This window comes from Pieris rapae, chromosome 17 (assembly GCF_905147795.1).
Source record: "Pieris rapae chromosome 17, ilPieRapa1.1, whole genome shotgun sequence".
NCBI classification, from domain to species: domain Eukaryota; kingdom Metazoa; phylum Arthropoda; class Insecta; order Lepidoptera; family Pieridae; genus Pieris; species Pieris rapae.
In genome coordinates this window covers 2,404,585-2,426,133 of record NC_059525.1, presented here as the reverse complement: position 1 = coordinate 2,426,133, position 21,549 = coordinate 2,404,585, and the positions used below count along the sequence as shown (strand labels likewise).

Genomic DNA, 21,549 nt, shown 5'->3' with positions numbered 1-21,549 from the left:
TAAATAGACATAACTTTTTTTATTTTTTCGTTGCATTTAAATTCTTAATATGGTATCATAATTTATATTGCCACTGCACTGTACTTTAAATTAGTAATAAACGAAATCATATTGTCAGGATTTTAAAAAATATATCACTAATATTATCATTTTCGCGTCACGATGATCCACTAGCACGGACTACCTCGCCTCCATTGACAAATTGATTAATTGACACTATAGTGACATTATCGGTTGGTCAATGTCAATTGCATAGATTTACCTTGTTGACTACAGATAAAGAAAAATCAATAAGAAAAGTCTTAACAATAATAAATATTAATAAAAATTAGCAATTTCTAAAGAAATTGATACTAACAGTTTGCTACTTTTTAATTATAGTAAGTAGACTAGCAAGTAGATATAGCAGTAGATATCTGTGGTGCCGAGTAAGAGTGCAGACTGCAGAGTAATTGGAATTTTTATCAATTACCCATTTGATGATCCCCAAAGTGCTGATCTGTGACTTTCCTGAAATATTTACTATTCGTTATTGCGTATTTATTTATGATTTAATGCTTATTTGGTTAACTTAATGTTAAAATAATATTCATAAAAAATTCGTCAAGATTTTACTATCTATCACAAATTTTTATGAAGTGGTGCGGGATTCTCACCAAATTACATTTTTGGCAGGATTTGTTAAGTATTTTGTTATAATAAGTACCTGTGATTAATTCTATACATTAATCTACCTCAATCATACATACAATGTCAGCCGAATGGAAGGAGTATAAACAAGATCCTAGGATTATTTGCAAATATGGTGCAAAATGTTATCAGAAAAATACAGATCATCACCAAACATACAAGCACCCACCACAACTAAAAGCTAAGAATAAAGACGATAAAACAAACAAGCGTTTCAAACCATATCATAAAAAAAATACTGACATCAAGGTTATTGCTAATTGCAGTAATCTTCAAGAAGACAAATCGGATGAAATAGTTCCTGGTACCATGACAGTAAACACCGCAACTCATATTGACATTATGAGTATAATAAAATTAGACAATCTAACTTTCTACAGTAAAGAATTTGATAATAATATATACAAAGAATGTTTTCAGGTTGAAATGCCTGATGATTTCTTCAAATTTTTTGAGTGTTTAAATGAAGAATCATCGTCAGTTGAACATTTAATGGCCAGTGTAAATTTGGAAATGATTGGGCCCTTTGATTTATTATTAGGTAAATTACCCAAACTAGAAGATAAAGATTTGTACTTAGTTCATTGGAGGTTTTTTTATGATGTACCAGAATATCAGGTAAACTTATATTTTTTCAGTTAACCTTGCACAATAACTTTTCATTTACAAGAAAGTATTAATGTATAGTAGATTTCTCTATTATTATCTCTTACTGTAATATTGTTGTTATACCCAGAAATTGTTACAAGCAATGGTTGAGATAAAGACATGTGTATAGTTTATATTATTGATAACATTTGCAGATATAAGTTTTTCACTGGTACATTAATAAAATAACTTGGAATATCCTTTTGAAATTCAACAATTAATTTAACTCCGAAAACTAAATGCTTACCTACTAAGCTGATATCTATAAACATAAGTTAAAAGTCCAGAGTTGCTGATCAGCTGTGTGAATGTAAACATATATGATAGATATAATATGTTTCCGAAAGAAATTAACTTTTGTGTCTCTGGCAGACGAATTCGAATTCGGTTGCGATACCTGCATGGGATTTCTAGGAATTGATTACAAATTATTGCTACACTAAACTCAATGTTACATCTAAACTGGCTATAGCCACATGAATAATGTATTAAAGTATGCTTTCAATTGAAGGGACTTTGTTATAGCTAAATGTTGCTAAAGGTTGCTACAACGCAGGTAATAAATGAAAACCACTGTAATTAGGAAACTCTTAAAATAAAAATCCCACACATGATGTGTCTAATGCACAAGGCTACTTGCCTTAAAAAAATATTCTATTAAGGTTTGGTGTCTCCGTAGTCCCAGACATGTTAAGACTTAACATACTGCCTATTAGCAAAGCAAGTATATTTGAATATTTTGTTTTCAGGCTATTTTAAAGAAAAAAGGGAAGAGTGAATTACATATAGGATACTATAGAGATAATCCTAAGGAAAAGCCCACTTTCTTGGCTAAAAATGACAGTGCTAAAGATTACATAATAACTCCTGTCTCAGATAATATTTTTGGTGCAGTTTAGTAAGTAAAAAAAACATATACATATATTGATATTATTTGGTCTCACATAACATCTCATCACTTGCTTAAATGAGAATCACACTTAATTTGATAGCTATAGTATAACTTTGCATTACAGAACAGTAAAAGATTTATTTTAATTTCAGTTGGTTTTTGCAAAATGAGAAATCATCATCACCCTTTATGTCTATTGCTTGTCAGAAATTATCAGAGAAAGTTAAAAAATGGGCTGAGAGCAATGGCTACTCAATAGAAGAATATGATAAAAAAGCTCGAATCAAGAATATGACTTGCAAGACTTTTCATGGAGCTGGCATTGTTGTGCCTTATAATAAGAAGACTCAGCTTGGTTACAGAAAGTTAGTGGAAACAGATGGTATGTTTTGTTTTTATTTTATACATAATACTTTTTATCAGTTCTTACAAACTTAAAAGAGGGGTAATATCAGTTGGACCTTTATAAAGTTTTAGTGTATATATATATGTGTCCACAAATTTCTTGGAATGTTAGAGGAAAGTCAAATATTTATCAAATGGGTTCAGTAGTTTTTGAGATATGTTAATGTCTACCATAACCTTGCGTTTGGACCCCTCTTGTACATCAGAACATTCTTTTATATATTATATAAAAATAACATTTCTCCTTCAGTTGTATAAAGTGTCTAACAATAGTTCCATACAAGATCAATATTTTAAAAATTATCATAAATACTACAATTTTAGCAAATATTAAGAAATTGTTCAAAAAATTAGAAGAGGCAACTGAAGATAAGGAGAAAAATAAAATTTTATCTGAAATACAACCTCTAATAACATATTCAAGCATAGCAATAGATGAATGTGATTTTGGAACGGGCTTAGAGGCTGGTGTAGCATTGTTTTGTTCAGGACTAAAGGAACTGCAAAGCAGTGCCTTGAGCCTATTAACATCATCATATTCATTGTTAAAGCGTGAGGAGTTTGCTAAAATTATTCAGGTAATTTCTGGTTAACATTTTGTGGAACCACATGATCATATTTTTTAAAACCCTGCAAATTAATTTATCAAAGCTTAATCTCTTTGTGAGAATAACAATTAGGTAATCTTATAAAGATAGTTCCTAATTTTGTATCTACTTAGTACCAAATTCTGAGAATGTCCTTATGCTCTTTAAAATAAACATCTTGAAAATGTTGTCCTATAATTTTCAAGAATCCTTCTAACAGATGAAACCATTTTTTCTTCAAACTTCTAATCTTTAATTGACAAAATTATAATAAAAACAAGTTTTGTTATACTCATAGGAAACTATGTAATTGTTATATGCAATATGCATATTATAATTACCACCAAATTTGGCTGTTTGCTTAGAAAATGTTGCATTATGTAATATTGAATGTTAAGTCTTTGCATTTCATTTTCAGGTTCACATGAAATACCGTCGCAAAGGGCCATATATGGCACTATGGGGAGACAAAATGTGATATATTATTTTGTTATTTTAAAGTACAAGAATTTAATTCTCAAATACTTTTTTTGAATTTGTGTGTATGATACAATTATAAGCTAAAATAAAATAAATTATAAAGAACAATGCCAATTTTATTAGACCTTTTACACATAACAAATACTATTGTGTTTGAATTAAGTCAAGTTTATTATTTAAACAATGCTTATTGCCTAAAGGTAACCTTATCAAGGGCAATGTCATTTGTATTATCACGTTTTTTCACTCACATTAAATTTTCTTACAAAATATATGAAAAGATTACAAAAAAAACCAATATAAAAACAAGACCTTTAAAGGATTAGTTTGAAAGAATTATCAAACAACAATTATTGAAAGATTTTAATTATATACAGCCGTGAAAGAAATCTTTAAAGGCCTATACTAAACGGAAAATAAGAAACCAGTCTTACAATCTAAATATAATCAGTCATAGAAAAATAGTTTTCGATTTAGAAGAGTAACAAAGCTATTCCTTAGGTTTGTCAGCACTACTGAGGTGAAGAAACAGTGTTATTGGACAATGATCACTTCCATATACTTTGTCTCTGATCACGCTGTCGCAAAGGGCTGAGGCTAGCCTTTCTGACATTATGAAATAGTCCAAACGCCTGAAAAAAGAATTGTAATATAATCAGATGACAAAAGCTTGTAAAAAAATTATCAATGCAAACCAATGTTGACAGGTCAAATGAGATTTAAAAGAAGGTAATATAAACAATGTTACAAGATAATTTCTTAATTGTTTTGTTTTTTTTGTTATCTTTAAAAGGTCAATAGCATCCCAGTAGAGCATGTAGGCGGAAATATGTCTGAATCTGTTTTATAGTACTTTTAAAAGCATACCTACACTACCAAATATAAAAACCAGAACCTCCAGGTAATGGAAGTTATATAACGATTTCGTAACTTGCAAAACATTCTCTTTCATGACGTTATATTTAGAAAGTTCTGACTCACAAGACGTGTGTTAATTTAGGCAATCTTTCAAGCGGCTCGTTGGTCTAGGGGTATGATTTTCGCTTAGGGTGCGAGAGGTCCCGGGTTCAAATCCCGGACGAGCCCGCAAATCTTTTTTTTAACATAGTTAACCATAATTGTGATCACCTACTACATGATTGTGAGTGAGATTTGAATGGACAATGTACTTACTGTTACATTTTTAAAACGTATGACGCAACACATACATTTTAGGTTATTAAGGATATCCTCAATAAATAATTCAGATTTAGGCAAAAATAAGCCACAATGTAAGTTTATCAATATATAAAAAAATAGGTATCGATTAATGCTTACCATCCTACATTCTTGGCCCGACTATTAAACATGTAACTCCAGAAAGTGTATGAACTCGCTTTATCCGGGTATAGATGGCGGTAGGTGTCAACAAAACCATCAGACAGAAGCTCAGTCATTCCCGCGCGTTCTTCGTCCGTGAAACCCGCGTTTCTTTTGTTATTCTTAGGGTTCGTCAGATCTGTGATTTTAACACATTATTCGTAAAATCCTCTTTTGTACAATGTGGTAAAGTTGTCAAATGCAACTTTTTCTGAGACAGACAGTTTGAAATTATTACGAAAGTTCTTGAAGAAACTTATCATCAACTTGATTTATAAAAGAAAACTTACTGTATCTAAACTGTGCATATAAATCAATCCAGCGTAATTATAAAGAAATTGTAATACAAGATTACAAAAATTACTAATTAAAAAATATACATAGATAGCAAATACACATGTAGTTGGAAATCATATGAATAGCTCAGACTTATCCAAGGTCGTCAAAGTAGAATTAATTTCAGCACTATTTAAATTATACCTATTTGGAAACTTACGTTCACATGAGCCATATTTAAAGATAAGCTTGAAAGAATTTAAATATGTTTAGTAAAATTTATATTAGTTTTTTAAAGGAAACTATATAAAAAACTAAATTAAATGTTTGTTTAGAGTAATTATTCGTGTTAACCGTCCTAAGACTTGTTAAATATAAGTTTAAAAAAAATTACCTATTTCCTTGTGTGAAACATTCATATCTCCGCATATAATAACTGGTTTCTTTTCATCTAATGATTTTACATGTGTTCTAAACGCTTCATTCCACTTTAGTCTTTTATCTAATGTTACGAGTTTTCGTCCGGCGTTCGGTACATACGTGCAAATTAAATAGAATTGTTCGTATTCAGCCGTTATTATTCGGCCCTCGTCATCGAATTCCTCATTTTCAAGGCCATATTGTACGTTCATCGCTAACTTTGCTGTGTAAATACCTACGCCAGCGTAGCCCTCTTTATCACTGCATAACCAGTAGGCGTGGTAGCCCGGAACATTTGCCACTTCTTCTGGAAGCTTGTCACGAGAACATTTAATTTCTTGCAGACAAAAAATATCTGGCTTTTCGTAGTTAATATATTCAAGGCCGCCCTTGCCTAGCCAAGCCCGGATTCCGTCCACATTCCAACAGGATATTTTAAAATTCCATTCTTTTCCCAGACTATTTTTGGATGAGCTAGAAAAATCTATATCCTCATACTGTGTTGAAGATTTGTTAACTTTCTTTTTAGTGTCTCCGCCTGGAAAAGAAATCTCTCTTTATTTTTAGAGTGAATTATTTACATGCATCAGTTGTTAGTTCCACATCACTCTTAAAATAGATTGTCAGTTCGTTTTCTTGTTATAATTGGTTACAATTAAACAAATACATATTTGCAAGTAAACACTTATATAAATACTAGTAGATAGGAGCAGATAATTAATTTGTATAAAATTTCGAAGACCACTTAAAACTTTTATAAATTTGTAAGTAGTGTAACTTTTTTATGAATTTCCTTACCTGTAACTTCTTTCTTTCATCCTCAGAGTAAATTGTAATTAGAAGCTATACAAATTTACTGCTGTTTTAATAGACACTATATTATTTGAATAGCCTTGTTTAATAGGAACCTACCCCAAAAATAAATAATTTAAGCAAATGGAACAATATAATCTAAGATACTAGAAATATACATAAAATATTATACTTCATAAGAATGGTAAGATAAGACATTTTCAAGTCAAGTTACTTACTATCTCAAAAACAGAGTTTAAATAATCAAGGTTATGTTTCAGGAATAACATATTACAAACATGCAACATAACTGATATAACTAGCATATCTTAATAAATACCCAACCTCATATTCAGCCAATTATACCCAAAAACCAAATAAATAAGCAAAGGTATTAAAATAAATAAAATAATAATTTTGGAAAAATGTTTATTTAAAAATAAATGAATCCACTTAATCATCATAATACAAAATAAAATTAATGTCAGTTATATGATACAACAGTGTAAGTCTACAATCCTTTGCCGATGGAAAGTCTATGACATCCCTCACATAACTGAATCAAAAATTAACAGCTTAGTAATAATCCTACTTAGTTTAAAAACATTGTGCAAGTCAGCAATTACTAAATTATAAAGAAAGGGGAATCCTAAAAGATAACGTATTTAAATAAAGCTAATTACCCTTGTCTTCAGGAGTCTTGCGTCGGCGTTTAGTATTGGGTTCTCCTGTGTCAGGAGATTCTTCCTCTACTTCGGTCTTTTCAACAACTTTCTTTTGTCCACGTTTGGATTTTGCTGGCTTTGTATCATCTACTTCCATTTCCTGATCTTCTTTCGAATCTCCTAAAAGATTAATAAATGTTGGTTTTTTTTTTAAATAATATTAATGAAAAGTATTTTCATCACATATTTTTTTGAAACAACTTTGACATAAATATTTTTTTTTATTCCAGCAACAATGCATTCTATTAAATTCTACATTGGGGTTCAGTAAGCTTAATCAAATGGTTCACTTGTTTTTATTAAAAACTTTAGACCTGTACTCCACAAATTTTGAAAATGCAATTTGAAAAAATTTGTTCCTAAAATAGGAAAATATCATAAGAAATTTTGTAATGTGATTTATATAATATGTATCGCTTATGCATACCAACCTTTTTCACTTTCCGACTCCTTTTCTTCTTTTAAATCATTGTTTTCTTCTTTGGGTTTACCTTTTCCTTTTTTGCCTTTTTTTGGCTCAGCATTGGCTTTAGCTTCACTGTCTTTGTCATTACTGTTGTCTGCGTCAGGTTCAGCAGCCTCTTCACTGCTTTCAGTGTCTTTAGTCTCTTTGTCTGCAGCTTTTTCTGTCTCTTTAGCCACAAGTTTGGCAGCCTTTTCAGCTTCTTTTGCTGCCATCTTTGCAGCCTTTTCAGCTTCTTTTGCAGCTAATTTTGATGCCTTTTCGGCTTCCTTTGCAGCAGTTTTAGCGGCTTTTTCTGCATCTTTGGCAGCCTTTTCTGCATCTTTCGCTGCAGCTTTTGCAGCCTTTTCTTCTTCCTTAGCTGCTTTAGCTGCATCTTTTTCATTCTTTGTTGGTACTTTTTTACGACCTTTAGCTGGCTGTTCTACTGATTCAGATTCGACTTCATCAGATTCTGGTTTAGGGTCAGCTCTTCGCCCCCTACCCCTTCCTCTTGGTTTTTCCTCATCATCTTTTTCTTCTGGCTCAACACTTCCTTGTTTTGCTTTTGGCTTGGAAGTTTCAATAGGTTTGATTACAGTTTCTTTCTTAGTTGCCTTTTTTCTACCCTTGGCAGGAGCAGTTATTTCATCTTCAGAATGACCATTAGCATCCTCATTGCCATCATTTTCTTCAGCTGGAGTTCCAGACTCTTTTGCTGATTTATCATCAATTTTATCAGGTTTGTCTTCTATACTTGCTGCATTTTTTTTACCCCTACCTTTCTTTGTTGGTGGTTCAGATATCTCATCAGCTCCATTCAATTCTTCATCATAGTTTTCAATTTTTTTTCCACGTCTATTAGTTTTTTTTTCTACTATTTCAGTTTTTTCATCTTCTTGAGGTTCATTTTTAGCTTTTCCTCTTCTGTTTTTTGGTGCTTCACTTACAGAAGCTTTGATCTCTGCTACTTTCTGTAATATGCCAAAAAATTATATTAGCGATATCTTATGTTTTGTACTACCTATATGATTTTAAATAGATAACGATTTCACATTTTTAAACAACTACGCAAATGGTTACATACACTTAAACATGTATGCTACATTTACAATTACTCTGATTTCATTTTTATCTAGTAAGGAAAAACGTATTAGAGTAGTAGTTAAGCTGTGTATAAACGAGAAGAATTTAAGCGCCAAACAGATAAATAACGAACCGTTGTGACCTAGCACGCGGGCTTTTTGCAGAGGGGCATAAATGCTCAATTGTTACTTTTGAACATTTGTGTTGAAACGTAAAAGCAACTAGTTTGTCAACTAAAATAGATCACCAAATTTGGCCACATTTTATAAGCATTTGAATAGATACTTGTCGTTAACAAAGCAAAACCAGTTCATGGCAGCAAACAAACAACGTGCTATACTATAAATTTAAAACTTAGAATACTCAATCTATACTTAAACTTACCTTTGCTTTTGCTGTTCGTGGAGCCATAGTAGGGAAATATAATGGAAATAATCCCTAATTACACGAATTTTAATAAATATAGCACCCGGCGATCCCGGCTAATGCGTCGAACAAGGCGGAAACGAGCTAAGTTTTAGATAATATTCAAATTGACGTTGACAACAACCACGGTTGCTGGCGCCAATTTTATAATATAAATTATTACAGATAACGACAACTTCACCTGCACAACGTCCGTGATGTTTGAGATAGGACATAACGTTACTTAATACTTCCTACTAAGTAGCTCAAGTTCTACAACTTCTACAACCTAAAGTCAATAATTGAGCTATTGATGAATAAATGAAAATTCATGGATTTAATAATATTATATTCCACCACTTAAATATTTTTCTTTAGCAAGGCTTATTGAATCGTCTGTGGTAACAGTGATGACTGCAACAGATGATAGGTGATAAGGTGACACGACACTCGACAGTCATTAGAAATCATCATATGTTGATTCTTGTCCTCCACTTAAAATTTAAATTTCACTTAAATTCTGAATAAGAAACTACTTTCGAAGAAGTTTTTTTATCGAAAATGGTAAGAAATTTTATAGCTATTGGGTCCGTATACTTCGAGAGTTTTTTACATAAAGAAATTTATTTTTAGGAGGTTAAGCGGTTTTTTTGAGTATGTGAATAATACTTAAAAAAACCTTTTAATTAAAGCTCACGTCAAAATTGTACCATTATAAAATTTTTCTGAAGATATATATGTGATTATAAAATCATTAAAGTCACATCACAATCACAATGAGTCTACATGAATTTACTATAAGGTCTCATCATCCATATGATCACGTTAATATAATTTTTTATGATAATTTTTTCAGACGACCCTCGACAGGAAGGGTACTTTCAAGGTCGAATATTTACAAGAAATAGAAAAGAAAATTCAAAAGCGATGGGAGGATGAGAAAATTTTTGATATCGAGGTTCCTCAAGATGAAAAGCAAGAAAAATTCCTCTGTACATTTCCTTATCCTTATATGAATGGGCGTTTACATCTTGGTCACACATTTTCACTTTCAAAGTGTGAGGTATGATAACTTTTTAGAAATACTGAGTTACTTATAAAAATTACATTTTACTCTGTCAATTATTGAGGATTGTCTATAATATTTTCTCCCATTTGTATTAGTTTGCAGCAAGATATTATCGTCTTAAAGGCAAAGCAGTATTATTTCCATTTGGCTTTCATTGTACTGGTATGCCAATAAAAGCTTGTGCAGATAAACTTAAAAGAGAAATGAGTGTCTATGGTTGTCCCCCACAATTTCCTGATGATGAAGATGATGCTCCTATAGTTGAAGAGGATGCAGTGCCTAAAGACAAAAGCAAAGGAAAGAAAAGTAAAGCAGTGGCAAAGACAGGATCAGCTAAATATCAGTGGCAGATCATGCAAAGCCTTGGCATTCCTGAAGAAGAGATCAAGCAGTTTGCCAATGAACAATACTGGCTGGAATATTTTCCACCAAGGGCAGTTGCAGACTTGAAAAGAATGGGTCTTCATGTAAGTTATCATAGAATGTTGTATGATCTTAATAAATGTGGGATTTCTTGGAGAGGTCTTTATGTATTATAGGCTAATTAATATCCCTTTTATTATCAGTAAATAGGTGAAACAAATTAATCATAATGGTTTTCTGTGATGGATGTAAATCATATATTAGAATTTGCTTGTATTTTTTTAATTTGCATGACTGCTTGAAAAGCAAGTACTTATATCCTATAAGCCTATTTAACGTGAATGTTAAACATTTTTTGTTAATAGGTTGACTGGAGGAGAAAGTTTATTACAACTGATGTAAATCCATTCTATGACTCATTTGTTAGATGGCAGTTCTATCACCTTAAAAATAGAAACAAAATCATGTTTGGTAAACGGTATACAATTTACTCACCACTGGACAAACAACCTTGTATGGACCATGACAGGAGCTCAGGAGAAGGTGCAGGGCCTCAAGAGTATACTCTTATAATGATGGAAGTCTTAGAACCATTACCAGAGGTTTTAAAGTAAGTTGCTTTATCTTGATACATATGCTGTGGTTTATTATTTTATTATTCAGATTTTTGTTACTAGCTGCTGCTTGCAATTACTATATGTAGTATATTCTTTGATTTCTTTTCCCCATGAAAATATCTTGTCAATTTGTATACAAGCATAGATGCCTAGATGATCTAGTAACAGATTATTGCACTTCACGTAAATACCTAAAAAGCTATTACTTTTTATTTATAATTGAATGATTTTAGCAAAATGATAAATACTTGTAAATGTAACAGGTTTACGAGCACACCAGTAGTAACTTTGTTTAATAAATCGGTGTCCCCACAATACTTGGATTATGCTGGAACAATAAACTAAATCTTAAAGAATTTACTTTTAATATAACTAATACAGATAGAATTAGAAAAAAACCAATAGCCCTAACAGCTGATGATGTTGTTATTAAGTACCTAATACAATAGAATTCTGCTTGAACCTTTGTTTTTAATTAATATAAAGTTTTTAATTAAGTCAGTGTACATTACATGGTTGACTGTATTATTATAAAAAAAAAAATCGAATATTTTGAACACAAGTTATTATTATTTTGTTTGTCTTATATATTTGTTTTATAGGTGTTTTAAGGGGAAGAAAACTAAATTTGTTACTGCCACCTTACGGCCTGAAACAATGTATGGTCAAACTAATTGTTGGATCCATCCAGATCACAAGTACATTGCTTTTGAGACTGTCAAGAATGGTATTTTTATTTGCACACAAAGGGCTGCAAGAAACATGTCATACCAAGGTTTTACAAAAGATGATGGTGTTGTTAATGTTCTTAAAGAAATAGCAGGAAAAGATCTATTAGGTGTGGCCCTAAAAGCACCCTTTACCAGCTATTCAAAGATCTATTCGCTACCAATGTTGACCATAAAAGCTGATAAGGGAACTGGAATTGTATCAAGTGTACCATCTGACTCCCCAGATGACTATGCCGCCCTTGTTGACTTACAGAAAAAAGCAGCATTCCGGGAAAAATACAATATACAAGATGATATGGTTCTCCCATTCAAACCTGTACCAGTTTTAGAAATTCCTGAATATGGTAACATGTCCGCTGTTTATGTTTATGATCAGCTGAAGATTCAAAGTCAAAATGATAGAGAAAAGCTGAATCAGGCAAAGGACATGGTTTACTTAAAAGGATTTTATGATGGTGTACTACTTGTTGGTGAATTTAAGGGAAAAAAGATACAGGATGTTAAGAAGAATATTCAGAATCAGCTGGTGAATGAAGGTGGTGCTGTGATCTATTATGAGCCGGAAAAGACAATTATTTCAAGGTCGGGTGATGAATGTGTGGTCGCTTTATGTGATCAATGGTATCTTGATTATGGTGATAAAGAGTGGAAGGCTCAGGCTGAGAAAGCATTAGCCGCTATGAATACATTCCACGATGAAGTTCGAAAGAACTTATCTGGAACTATTAAGTGGCTTCATGAATATGCATGCTCTAGAACTTATGGACTTGGTGAGTGCCTTAAATTTATTTCATAGATATTTTATTATATATTTGATATTTTCATTTCTAGAGCCTATGTCATCAATTCTTAGAATATTCGTATTAAGTATTGGACCGTGGTAGTAATATTTTTGAATATTCAAATTTTATGTTTAGCTTAGCTGCCTCCGCGAACTTAGTTTCTCCTATATGCCTAGCCCACCTTTTTAGTACATACCAATATGGAACATTTTATTATGCTACCGCAGAGACTGTTTGGTTTTCCGGAACGAAAACTTTAGGTTGTTCTGAATTTTTCTCTATATGAGCCTCGAGTTCATGTTATTAGTTTTTAATTAACTAATAAAAAATAGGGTTTAACCTGTATATGAGTGAAAATTAAGGGTTGTATGTATTTTTGTAAGTTGTATCATAAAAAAATTAAAAAACAAAAAATTTTGTGTAAAAAATAAAACTATTTTTGGGCTGGACACCCCTTATCGCTTAGGGGCATGATAGATAGATAGTAGCCGATTCTCAGACCTAATGAATATATAATAAGAATCGGTCGAACCGTTTCGCAGGAGTATGGGAACTAACATTGTGACACGAGAATTTTATATAGAGAAATTTAAAAGAGTGGCGGAGAGTTTATTCCCAGTTCCTCTCTTCCGTTCTACGCTCTTGATTTGAGAACTGGCAGTTAATGTAAAATTAGAAGCATTTAATGTATATTTCTTTTTTTTTAGTTCATAAGTGTACATTATGTTACCAACATGAATAAATGATTTTTGAATTTGTATTTATATATAGAGATAATATATCATATCGTAGTAGTTATAGTTCAAATATTAATATAAAACAAATGAAAATCCTTAAATTATAGATAGCGCAGTCCACGAAGACTCGCCCCACTGTTCCTTCCAACCGTTTATATACACATATACTATAAAGTTTATAGCTTCCGTCAATGTACCGATTACACTCAATCGGTACACACGCTCCCTCCCCGCACCCCGCGATACCCTCAAGCAAAAATTGGTGGGGGGGGCGCGTCTTCGTGAATTGTACTATCTATACTTACTTAACTGCTCCAGCTTATAATGTTTTTTTTTTTTGACAGGTACCAAGCTTCCTTGGGATACGCAATGGGTCATAGAGTCGCTATCTGACTCCACTATATACAATGCATACTACACAATTGCACACTTCCTACAAGGCAACACATTTAAAGGGAACGTCGAGAACTCGCTAAAAATCAAACCGGATCAGATGACCATGGAAGTATGGGATTATATTTTCTTCAAAGATGCACCTGCTCCCAAAGATACAAAGATTCCAAAGAGCTCTCTGGATCTTATGAAGAAGTCTTTCAATTACTGGTAATATTTTAATAATTAATTTAATTGTGGCTTTCATAAAATTAAATTTTTATAGTTTATATCACTGAATAAAATAAAAACTCGTTAAACGAATATTAAGCAATAAGCTTTTCATAAATTTGACGAATATTTAAATGATGAATACTTGGGATTGATTTGCTTCAGTTTAAACAATTTGTATGATTAAAAAGAGTGGCGGAGAGTTTCTTGCCGGTTCTTCTTGCCCGCTTTACACCCTTGAACTGGTAGTAAATGTAAATTTAGATTCAATAAAATTAAAATATGTATATGTACTTGGTTACCTATATTTTGAGTTTGAGTTTATTCTTTTAATACCGACTGATTTTTCATAATTCAAAGTAATTGTTTTTTTTTATTTATGAAGTCACAAAGTTTCGTTTATATTTAATTTCTGTATTAAGACTTGTTGGTACACTGGTTAAAATGTTGTAATGTTTGAAATGTTTGAAACTTACTTATAGGTACCCGGTCGATATGCGAACATCCGGTAAAGATCTAATACAGAACCATTTATCATACTACATATTCGTTCATTGTGCGATCTGGGACAAAGAAGAGGATAAATGGCCAAAGGGAATAAGAGCCAATGGCCACCTCTTACTCAACTCAGCCAAAATGTCCAAATCAGACGGAAATTTCCTGACATTATCTGAATCTCTTGACAAGTTCAGTGCTGATGGTATGAGGCTAACGTTAGCCGATGCTGGAGATTCGATAGAAGACGCCAATTTTGTTGAAAGTACTGCTGATGCGGCCATTTTGAGGCTGTACACTTTCATTGAATGGGTGAAGGAGATGGTCGCTATTAAATCTAGTTTGAGAACTGGTAAGTTATATACGCCCTTAAGTTTAAAGTTCAAACATTGTTTAAATGGTATTAGCTTATTTTAAATCAAAATTTTTGTTGTATGATTTAAGAGGTAATTTCAAATATGCATCAAAAAATACATTCAAGTAGTATAAAATGTATATGCATCTTAAGTTACTTATATAGATTTTTGATAGTTATGGAGTTTATATTACTTGTATTCTAGGCTTAATATAAATTATGTAGAATCTTGCGTTTTTGAGAAAAAATTTTTTTGATAAAGTACTCCCACGATAACTTGATTCCCACTAAATTTGGAGGTTATCATCAAGTTGAGATTACTGACTTAAGACTAAAACCCTAACATGGATGAGCACAGACTACTATAAACGTGAACGGCACAAACTCTTACCATAGACCTAACCAATTAACATAGACAATTAACTTTTGTATTTTATGGCTACATTAACTCATTTTAATTAAATAGTTGAAGTAATTAAATTTAATAATTCTTGTTTGTAATGTACTTTGTTCTTTTTTCCTATTTTTGTTAAGACGTTTCTGAAAACTTAAATCAAAATAAATTTAATAAAAAATATCTTATAAAAATAGAAATTTAAAGGCGTTAGAAATTTTCTAGGTGACTACAACTTCCATGACAAGGTGTTCACAAGTGAAATGAACACTCTTATTCAACAGACTGACGAGAATTATAGTAAAGTCCTCTTCAAGGAAGCTTTGAAGACGGGATTCTTTGAGCTTCAAGCGGCTAGAGATAAATACAGGTGAGTTTATTATGATATTACGCCAAGGTTTTATTGTTATGTTTTTTATACGTTTTACGACTTTGCTTTTTATTCTATATTTTTTATATATAATAAATTTGATACTTAAGACAAACGTATCGCAAAATTGTATGATTACTAGCCCACCTAATATAAGTTCTCTGCGTTTTTATACAAACATATTTTTGCTACTGTATTACTTACAGCACATTAATAATAATAATAATAATAGCCTTTATTCAGATACATTTTACATTATATATTTTATATACATTTAAACAAATTTTCATTTTAATCTAATTCTGGTGCATCTGTGTGCCCTTTTTTGGCAAAGGCCTCCTCCAAATCCCGCCATTCCTCTCTGCACTGTGCCACTCTCTGCCATGTACCACCTGCCGTTTCTTTAATGTGGTCAATCCACCTTCTCAGTTGTCTCCCTCTTTTGCGCTTGCTGTACCTTGGGCACCAGTTAAGCAGTTTTTTGCTCCACTTTTCTGTACGTCTTGCGATGTGTCCCACCCATTTCCACTTTAGCTTCTTGATCGTTATTGTAACATCTGTTACCACTGTTATTTTCCTTAATACTGTATTCTTTATTTTGTCTCTTCTTGTTTTCCCTATCATACATCGTTCCATCGCTCTTCGTTACAGCACATTAGGGAGCGTTCAAGTATGACGTCACGCAATGTTTGGAAATTCTTTACCTAACTCGCCGTAACGAAAATTATATTTTTAATACAGTTGCTCAAAAAGTGGCATATTGCAGGGAGGTATAGCGTTCGGAAAGTGGGCTATTACACACTTGTGCTTTTTTCTTTGCCATTCCCGCACTCGTGCGTTTTCTTTGCCAACTGTCAAAACAATGTGTATTAAAAAGAAAAAACCAACCACGAAGGTTTTATTAAAAAGATTCATAGAAGTTTTTATGATATATGATTTCTAAATATTATAATAATTGGATTCAATAAGGTCGATTAGGTTTCTTTTCATTTCATATCAATTAAAAAAATATTAAAAAGAATTTTATAATATATGCAAATACGTATTTTTAAAAAGTTTACTAATAATTAGATTCTATAAGTTAGGTTAGGTTTATTATATTTCATATCAATAAAAAAAATATTAAAAAGAAAAAACTAACCATGAAGTTTTTACTAAAAAAAATCACAGAAGTTTTTATGATTCATGCAAATATTTTAAAAAGAAGCTATAGCTATTTGTTTAAATATCAGATTTAATGATTGGACTCAATGAGTTAGATTTGGTTTTCTTTCAATAAAAATAGTCTACTGAAGAATTGGCTGTATGGGCCAAGTTCCCTTTGCCTACCCAGAATGGGTGAACAAAAGAAAAAACAAACTTTGCTCATATTCTTTGCGGTTGGCGCCATTTTCCAAAAATGTTCTTTCGAGTTGAGTTATTTGTTGCACTTGATGTACATGTGATTACAAATGAGTAATTTCGACGATATTTTATTTGAATGTATACCACCCGAACGCAGTATAATTGCATAAAATGCTTCGGACAACAATTTACCGGGAACATATAAGTCGCTACATATCTACGTGCAACGAATTTATTCCGTAGAGAGAATAGAAAAAAAGCAAATAGTTTAATTAAATTGCTTTATTTTTTCGCAACTGTATTAAAAATAGTCGTTCAGTACACGTGCGGTACCGTCATTGCAACTTGTTCCGACTGTCAACCCTCACCTTCCGCTGCGCCTCGGCTCGGGTAGACATTCGTCGGAACTCGTTGCAATGACAGGCTTTCCGCACTTGTAATGAAATATACTATAATACTTCAACGAAATACTTCCCTTAAAATAACCTGCTACCTAAGCCTTTTTGTACCTTTTTTTATTGCTCCATAATCATAATGAAAACGGTTTAGAGGTCGTAGAAATATTTTTATTACGATACTTAGTTTTTGTATGGTACTAGGGAGTTATGTTCGGAAGGCGGTATGCACGCGGAGTTGGTGACCCGTTATATAGAGACCCAAGCACTTTTGATGTCTCCCGTATGCCCTCACGTCGCTGAACACGTCTGGGAGTTGCTTGAACATGTAAGTGTAATGATCTTGTTTCTTATATTTGCCTCATAAATACCTTGAAATAACACAATTTACAAAAACACATTTATACAGTTGATATTATTATCCAAACGAATTGTGTCTTAAATAGATAGATATTTTTATCTAATACTCAAAATTCAAAAGGAAGAATTGAAAGAAAAGAATTGGTACTCTATTCGAGGACCGCAATATGAATTGGTTCGTAAATATTTTAAAAATTACATGTAAATAAAGTACATGTATATAACTCAATCAAAAAACTTATGTCATATCACACGACAATAGGTTTGTCTCACTCTTATGCAGATATGTATTATTATTATGCAAAGAAACTCGTAAACAAGAGAATGATGCCAGCTCCGTATGTTATAATCTTGATTATAGAATTTATTTTCAGTTATCTAAATGCCAGTAAAAGTCCTTATAACAGAATCAACACCCATGCTTTTCTGTTTGAGAGTTGTTGTTATTAATGTCGAATGATAACATAGTAAACTCAAACTCAAAAATATCTTTATTCATATAGGTAAACATGTTCACTTAACAACGTCAAAAAAATAAATGAAATTAATTGTAAATTTACATTACTAGTAATGTGTGTAAAAAATAATTATAAAGTTCGCTTTGTGGAACTTGCTGTCCACAGAAGTATTTCCGAACCAATTCGACTTAAGGTCCTTCAAGCGCACAAATTCTTAAAGGGCCGGCAATGCACTCGCGAACCCCTCTGGCATTGAGTGTCCATGGGCGGCGGCATCACTTACCATCAAGTGAGCCGTTTGCCCCCTGTTCTATAAAAAATATATTGTATTATTTTGTAATATATATGCTTATAAATTCTTCTACGGACTTGCAAGTTAATTATATGGCCATATAATAAAAAAATCCTTACAGAAAACAAGTATTCTCCACGCTCGCTGGCCCGTAGCGGGTGAAATTGATATAGTGGCAATGAAAGCCAGTAACTATTTAATGGAGGCCGCCCATTCCTTCCGTATCTACCTCAAGAATCACTGCGCAGTCCGGAAGCCTAAAAAGGGCGAAGCGCCCAAACCGGAGCGGAAGCCGAATAAGGCGGTGATATGGGTCGCTAAAGAGTACCCGAAATGGCAACATATCATTTTGAGTACGCTCAAGGAGTTGAATGGGGTAATTATTTATACTGCTACAGGCGGATCCGATACGTACACACGTCATTCATACAAAAAAGTATGTCGTATTGATACCGGCAAACATCTTGAATAAAAGTGATGCGCGATGGCGGGAGAGTGACGTGTCGATCGCGTTGACGTTTGTGTCCGATGCGCAAACTTTCCCCCACTCCCTTGTGTTTTTTGGTTGTGTAATGCTTAAGAAGTTTGCCGGTATCTGTATGAAGGGGCCGTTAAAGTATTTCTGAAGCAGATTTACTGCAATTTATCTCCCCCCCTCTTCCTCTTGTTATAAAAATTAATCAAATAAAGATAACGTCTTTAATTTTGCTTGTTATTGTGTCCTCAAACATTGTGTAAAGCAATTTAAGACTTCAGTGTGCTTTTACCCTTTCGTCGAATTGACGAAAGTTGGAAGTTGATGGAAAGTTAGAAAACATATCAAAGGCTTCGTCTTAGTTTTTTGCTGACATTGCCAAAGTTATATTATATAATATGAAAATTATTCAAATACCTTACTATTCTACTCTCTTAATGCTTATTAATATAAAATTAAAAAGAACTGTTTATTTTATACCACAGTTACATATTATACATATTATATATATAAATACCATCACGGACTTGGAAAATACTAAACATGAGATCATTATTATTGCAGCCTTCAGGTCTCCCAGATAACAAAGTATTGTCAACAAAACTTTCTGCTATAAACGATCTAAAAAAATATATGAAACGAGTAATGCCATTCGTTCAAGCCACAAGAGATAATCTACAAAAGATTGGCCCCGAAGCACTCTCTGTTGCTTTGCCCTTTGATGAGGCCCAACTACTTGAAGATAACAAACAATATCTGCTGAATACTTTGGATGTAAGTATTTGTATGCTAAATATTTACTGATTTATATAAATTATTTATATTATCAGAAAGAAATAATATGTCGGCGTTAAAATGTTAAATATCAAAAGATGTCAAGCGGCTTGCTCAAAATAATCTACATTTAAATTGTATTCAAATGATGAAAATGCGATTTCTAATGCGATTTTAATATTCAAATTACTTGGAATATTTAGAAGTTGATTTTTTATAGCTTAGTCTGTCTCGAAGGACCAAAATTATTCTTTGAAAATTTTGATAAAGTGCTCAGATTCGCATTAGTAACATTTTAAGTATGTTAAATATTTCCTAGGCCCAAAAAAATACTACAGAATATAAACAATGTTTTTTTATAATAATTGGATTACGTATATTTTTCTGAATTACAGCTTGACGCAATCGAAGTCAAGCATACAGACAGTCCTGATACTCCAGAAAAAACGATAGAAGACTGTGCGCCTGGTAGTCCACATGTCAACTTTATTGCGGAACCTGGACTCACAGTGAACTTCACCAACCCCACACCACTGAGTGGACTGTTTACCATTTCTGTCACCCTGGTAGACGGAGACACGGTGGAGAAGATTAAAGCCAAGATCGCTAAAGACATCAAGGCTATTAAAGGTTAGTTAAAGGTTAAAATTAAACCAAAGATCATTTGTCACTAGAAACACTGATTTTCAGAGGATATATTCAAGCCTTTTTTTACAATATGAAATGTATAGGAAATATTCCTTAAGGATTCCTTCGTATTGATTGTGTGTGAGGAGCAAAAGCGATTAAAGGTCATTTCCTGTGTTTTGTTTGTATTTAAATAATAATTTTGTGTAATTAATATGAGTAAAATAGCATTATCAACTTACTATAATTGAAACTACATGAAATAATTTGGTAAAAATATTAAATACCTCCATCTATTATCATCGTTAAAAATAGCCCGCTGTATTTTTTACAGTCTTATATGTAAATGATAATGTATAGTTTATGTTGAAATGACTAGATTCGGATGATACGAAATAACTATTTAATTTTTTAAATTAAAAATACAATCTATTTTCAACACACAACCATACAATATACTAAACCTGCATAGTATTTAATAATAATAATTAATTGATTAATTCACAAATTTGTCAGTGTGCCTTAAATGCTTTCAGTATCGCTGTGTTGTGATTCTTATTCATTGAACGAGAAAAGCACCTGGTCACTTAAATATTCAATTAAGTTGAATAAATCCTGAAAAATAAAAGTTTATTTACTTTCAGATATAAGTTCTCTAAAGCTTTGGCGTTATCTTGACCCAGCGTTAGGACCTCGCAAGATTCCAGTAGTCGGCGATCACGTGACTAAATGCGCGGAACTCGCCAATGGCGATGTTATACGCGTACACGTGGACGCATCGCGTATTGAACTCGTTCAGAACGGAAAGAATATTGATGTCGGCTTACAGTTTGTGTATACTTATGATAAGTGATTGTTTTCAATAAATATATTTATTTATTTTTATAATATGTGTTTTATTTTGTGAATCTTTTCAATGTAGCATTTAATTGATTTCAATGCTTCAAAAAAGTGGTAAGAAATGGTAAAATTTACTAGTACAATTACATTTACTGCTAAGGTACAATGTTTTATTTAACAGTATTTTAATTTGTTAAGCTGGCTTAAGCCTTCAATTCTTAATGAGGTCATAGGTACGAATTCTTAATCGGATATTTCTGG

General features: G+C 32.2%; 3 protein-coding genes and 1 non-coding gene across 4 annotated transcripts; 3 read left to right on the top strand and 1 right to left on the bottom strand.

The window, feature by feature from the left end:
* Positions 1-408: 408 nt before the first annotated feature.
* LOC111001235 (histone PARylation factor 1) lies at positions 409-3,810 on the top strand. The gene is made up of 5 exons (XM_022271035.2): positions 409-1,308; positions 2,088-2,236; positions 2,383-2,612; positions 2,960-3,213; positions 3,641-3,810. Exons 1-5 carry the CDS (start codon positions 751-753, stop codon positions 3,698-3,700), a joined length of 1,251 nt encoding a protein of 416 aa, XP_022126727.2. The 5' UTR covers positions 409-750; the 3' UTR covers positions 3,701-3,810.
* LOC111001234 (recombination repair protein 1) lies at positions 3,801-9,342 on the bottom strand. The gene is made up of 6 exons (XM_022271034.2): positions 9,187-9,342; positions 7,706-8,690; positions 7,233-7,394; positions 5,732-6,295; positions 5,020-5,200; positions 3,801-4,334 (listed from the first exon to the last, which is right to left on the bottom strand). Exons 1-6 carry the CDS (start codon positions 9,211-9,213, stop codon positions 4,193-4,195), a joined length of 2,061 nt encoding a protein of 686 aa, XP_022126726.2. The 5' UTR covers positions 9,214-9,342; the 3' UTR covers positions 3,801-4,192.
* On the top strand, positions 4,717-4,788 carry Trnap-agg. Its single transcript has one exon. It is a non-coding gene; the product is annotated as a tRNA-Pro (tRNA).
* A 297-nt stretch (positions 9,343-9,639) lies between the features above and the next one.
* LOC111001213 (leucine--tRNA ligase, cytoplasmic) lies at positions 9,640-21,336 on the top strand. The gene is made up of 13 exons (XM_022270989.2): positions 9,640-9,771; positions 10,064-10,270; positions 10,372-10,743; positions 11,005-11,249; positions 11,859-12,757; positions 13,851-14,109; positions 14,592-14,956; positions 15,579-15,723; positions 17,667-17,790; positions 18,694-18,948; positions 19,612-19,821; positions 20,217-20,451; positions 21,093-21,336. The coding sequence occupies exons 1-13, from the start codon at positions 9,769-9,771 to the stop codon at positions 21,299-21,301; spliced, it is 3,528 nt and encodes a 1,175-aa protein (XP_022126681.2). The 5' UTR covers positions 9,640-9,768; the 3' UTR covers positions 21,302-21,336.
* Positions 21,337-21,549: the final 213 nt, after the last annotated feature.

Excerpts from the sequence above, each read along its gene's own strand:
- LOC111001235 (XM_022271035.2), top strand. The coding sequence starts at position 751 with ATGTCAGCCGAATGGAAGGAGTATAAACAAGATCCTAGGATTATTTGC. Across the intron at positions 2,237-2,382 it reads AATATTTTTGGTGCAGTTTA|TTGGTTTTTGCAAAATGAGA; the intron begins GTAAGTAAAAAA and ends TTTTAATTTCAG. Across the intron at positions 3,214-3,640 it reads AGTTTGCTAAAATTATTCAG|GTTCACATGAAATACCGTCG; the intron begins GTAATTTCTGGT and ends TTTCATTTTCAG.
- LOC111001234 (XM_022271034.2), bottom strand. The coding sequence starts at position 9,213 with ATGGCTCCACGAACAGCAAAAGCAAAG. Across the intron at positions 5,201-5,731 it reads TGTTTCACACAAGGAAATAG|ATCTGACGAACCCTAAGAAT; the intron begins GTAATTTTTTTT and ends TTAAAATCACAG. Across the intron at positions 4,335-5,019 it reads CGGGCCAAGAATGTAGGATG|GCGTTTGGACTATTTCATAA; the intron begins GTAAGCATTAAT and ends TTCTTTTTTCAG.
- LOC111001213 (XM_022270989.2), top strand. Across the intron at positions 11,250-11,858 it reads CCATTACCAGAGGTTTTAAA|GTGTTTTAAGGGGAAGAAAA; the intron begins GTAAGTTGCTTT and ends TTTGTTTTATAG. Across the intron at positions 18,949-19,611 it reads CGCTCAAGGAGTTGAATGGG|CCTTCAGGTCTCCCAGATAA; the intron begins GTAATTATTTAT and ends TTATTATTGCAG.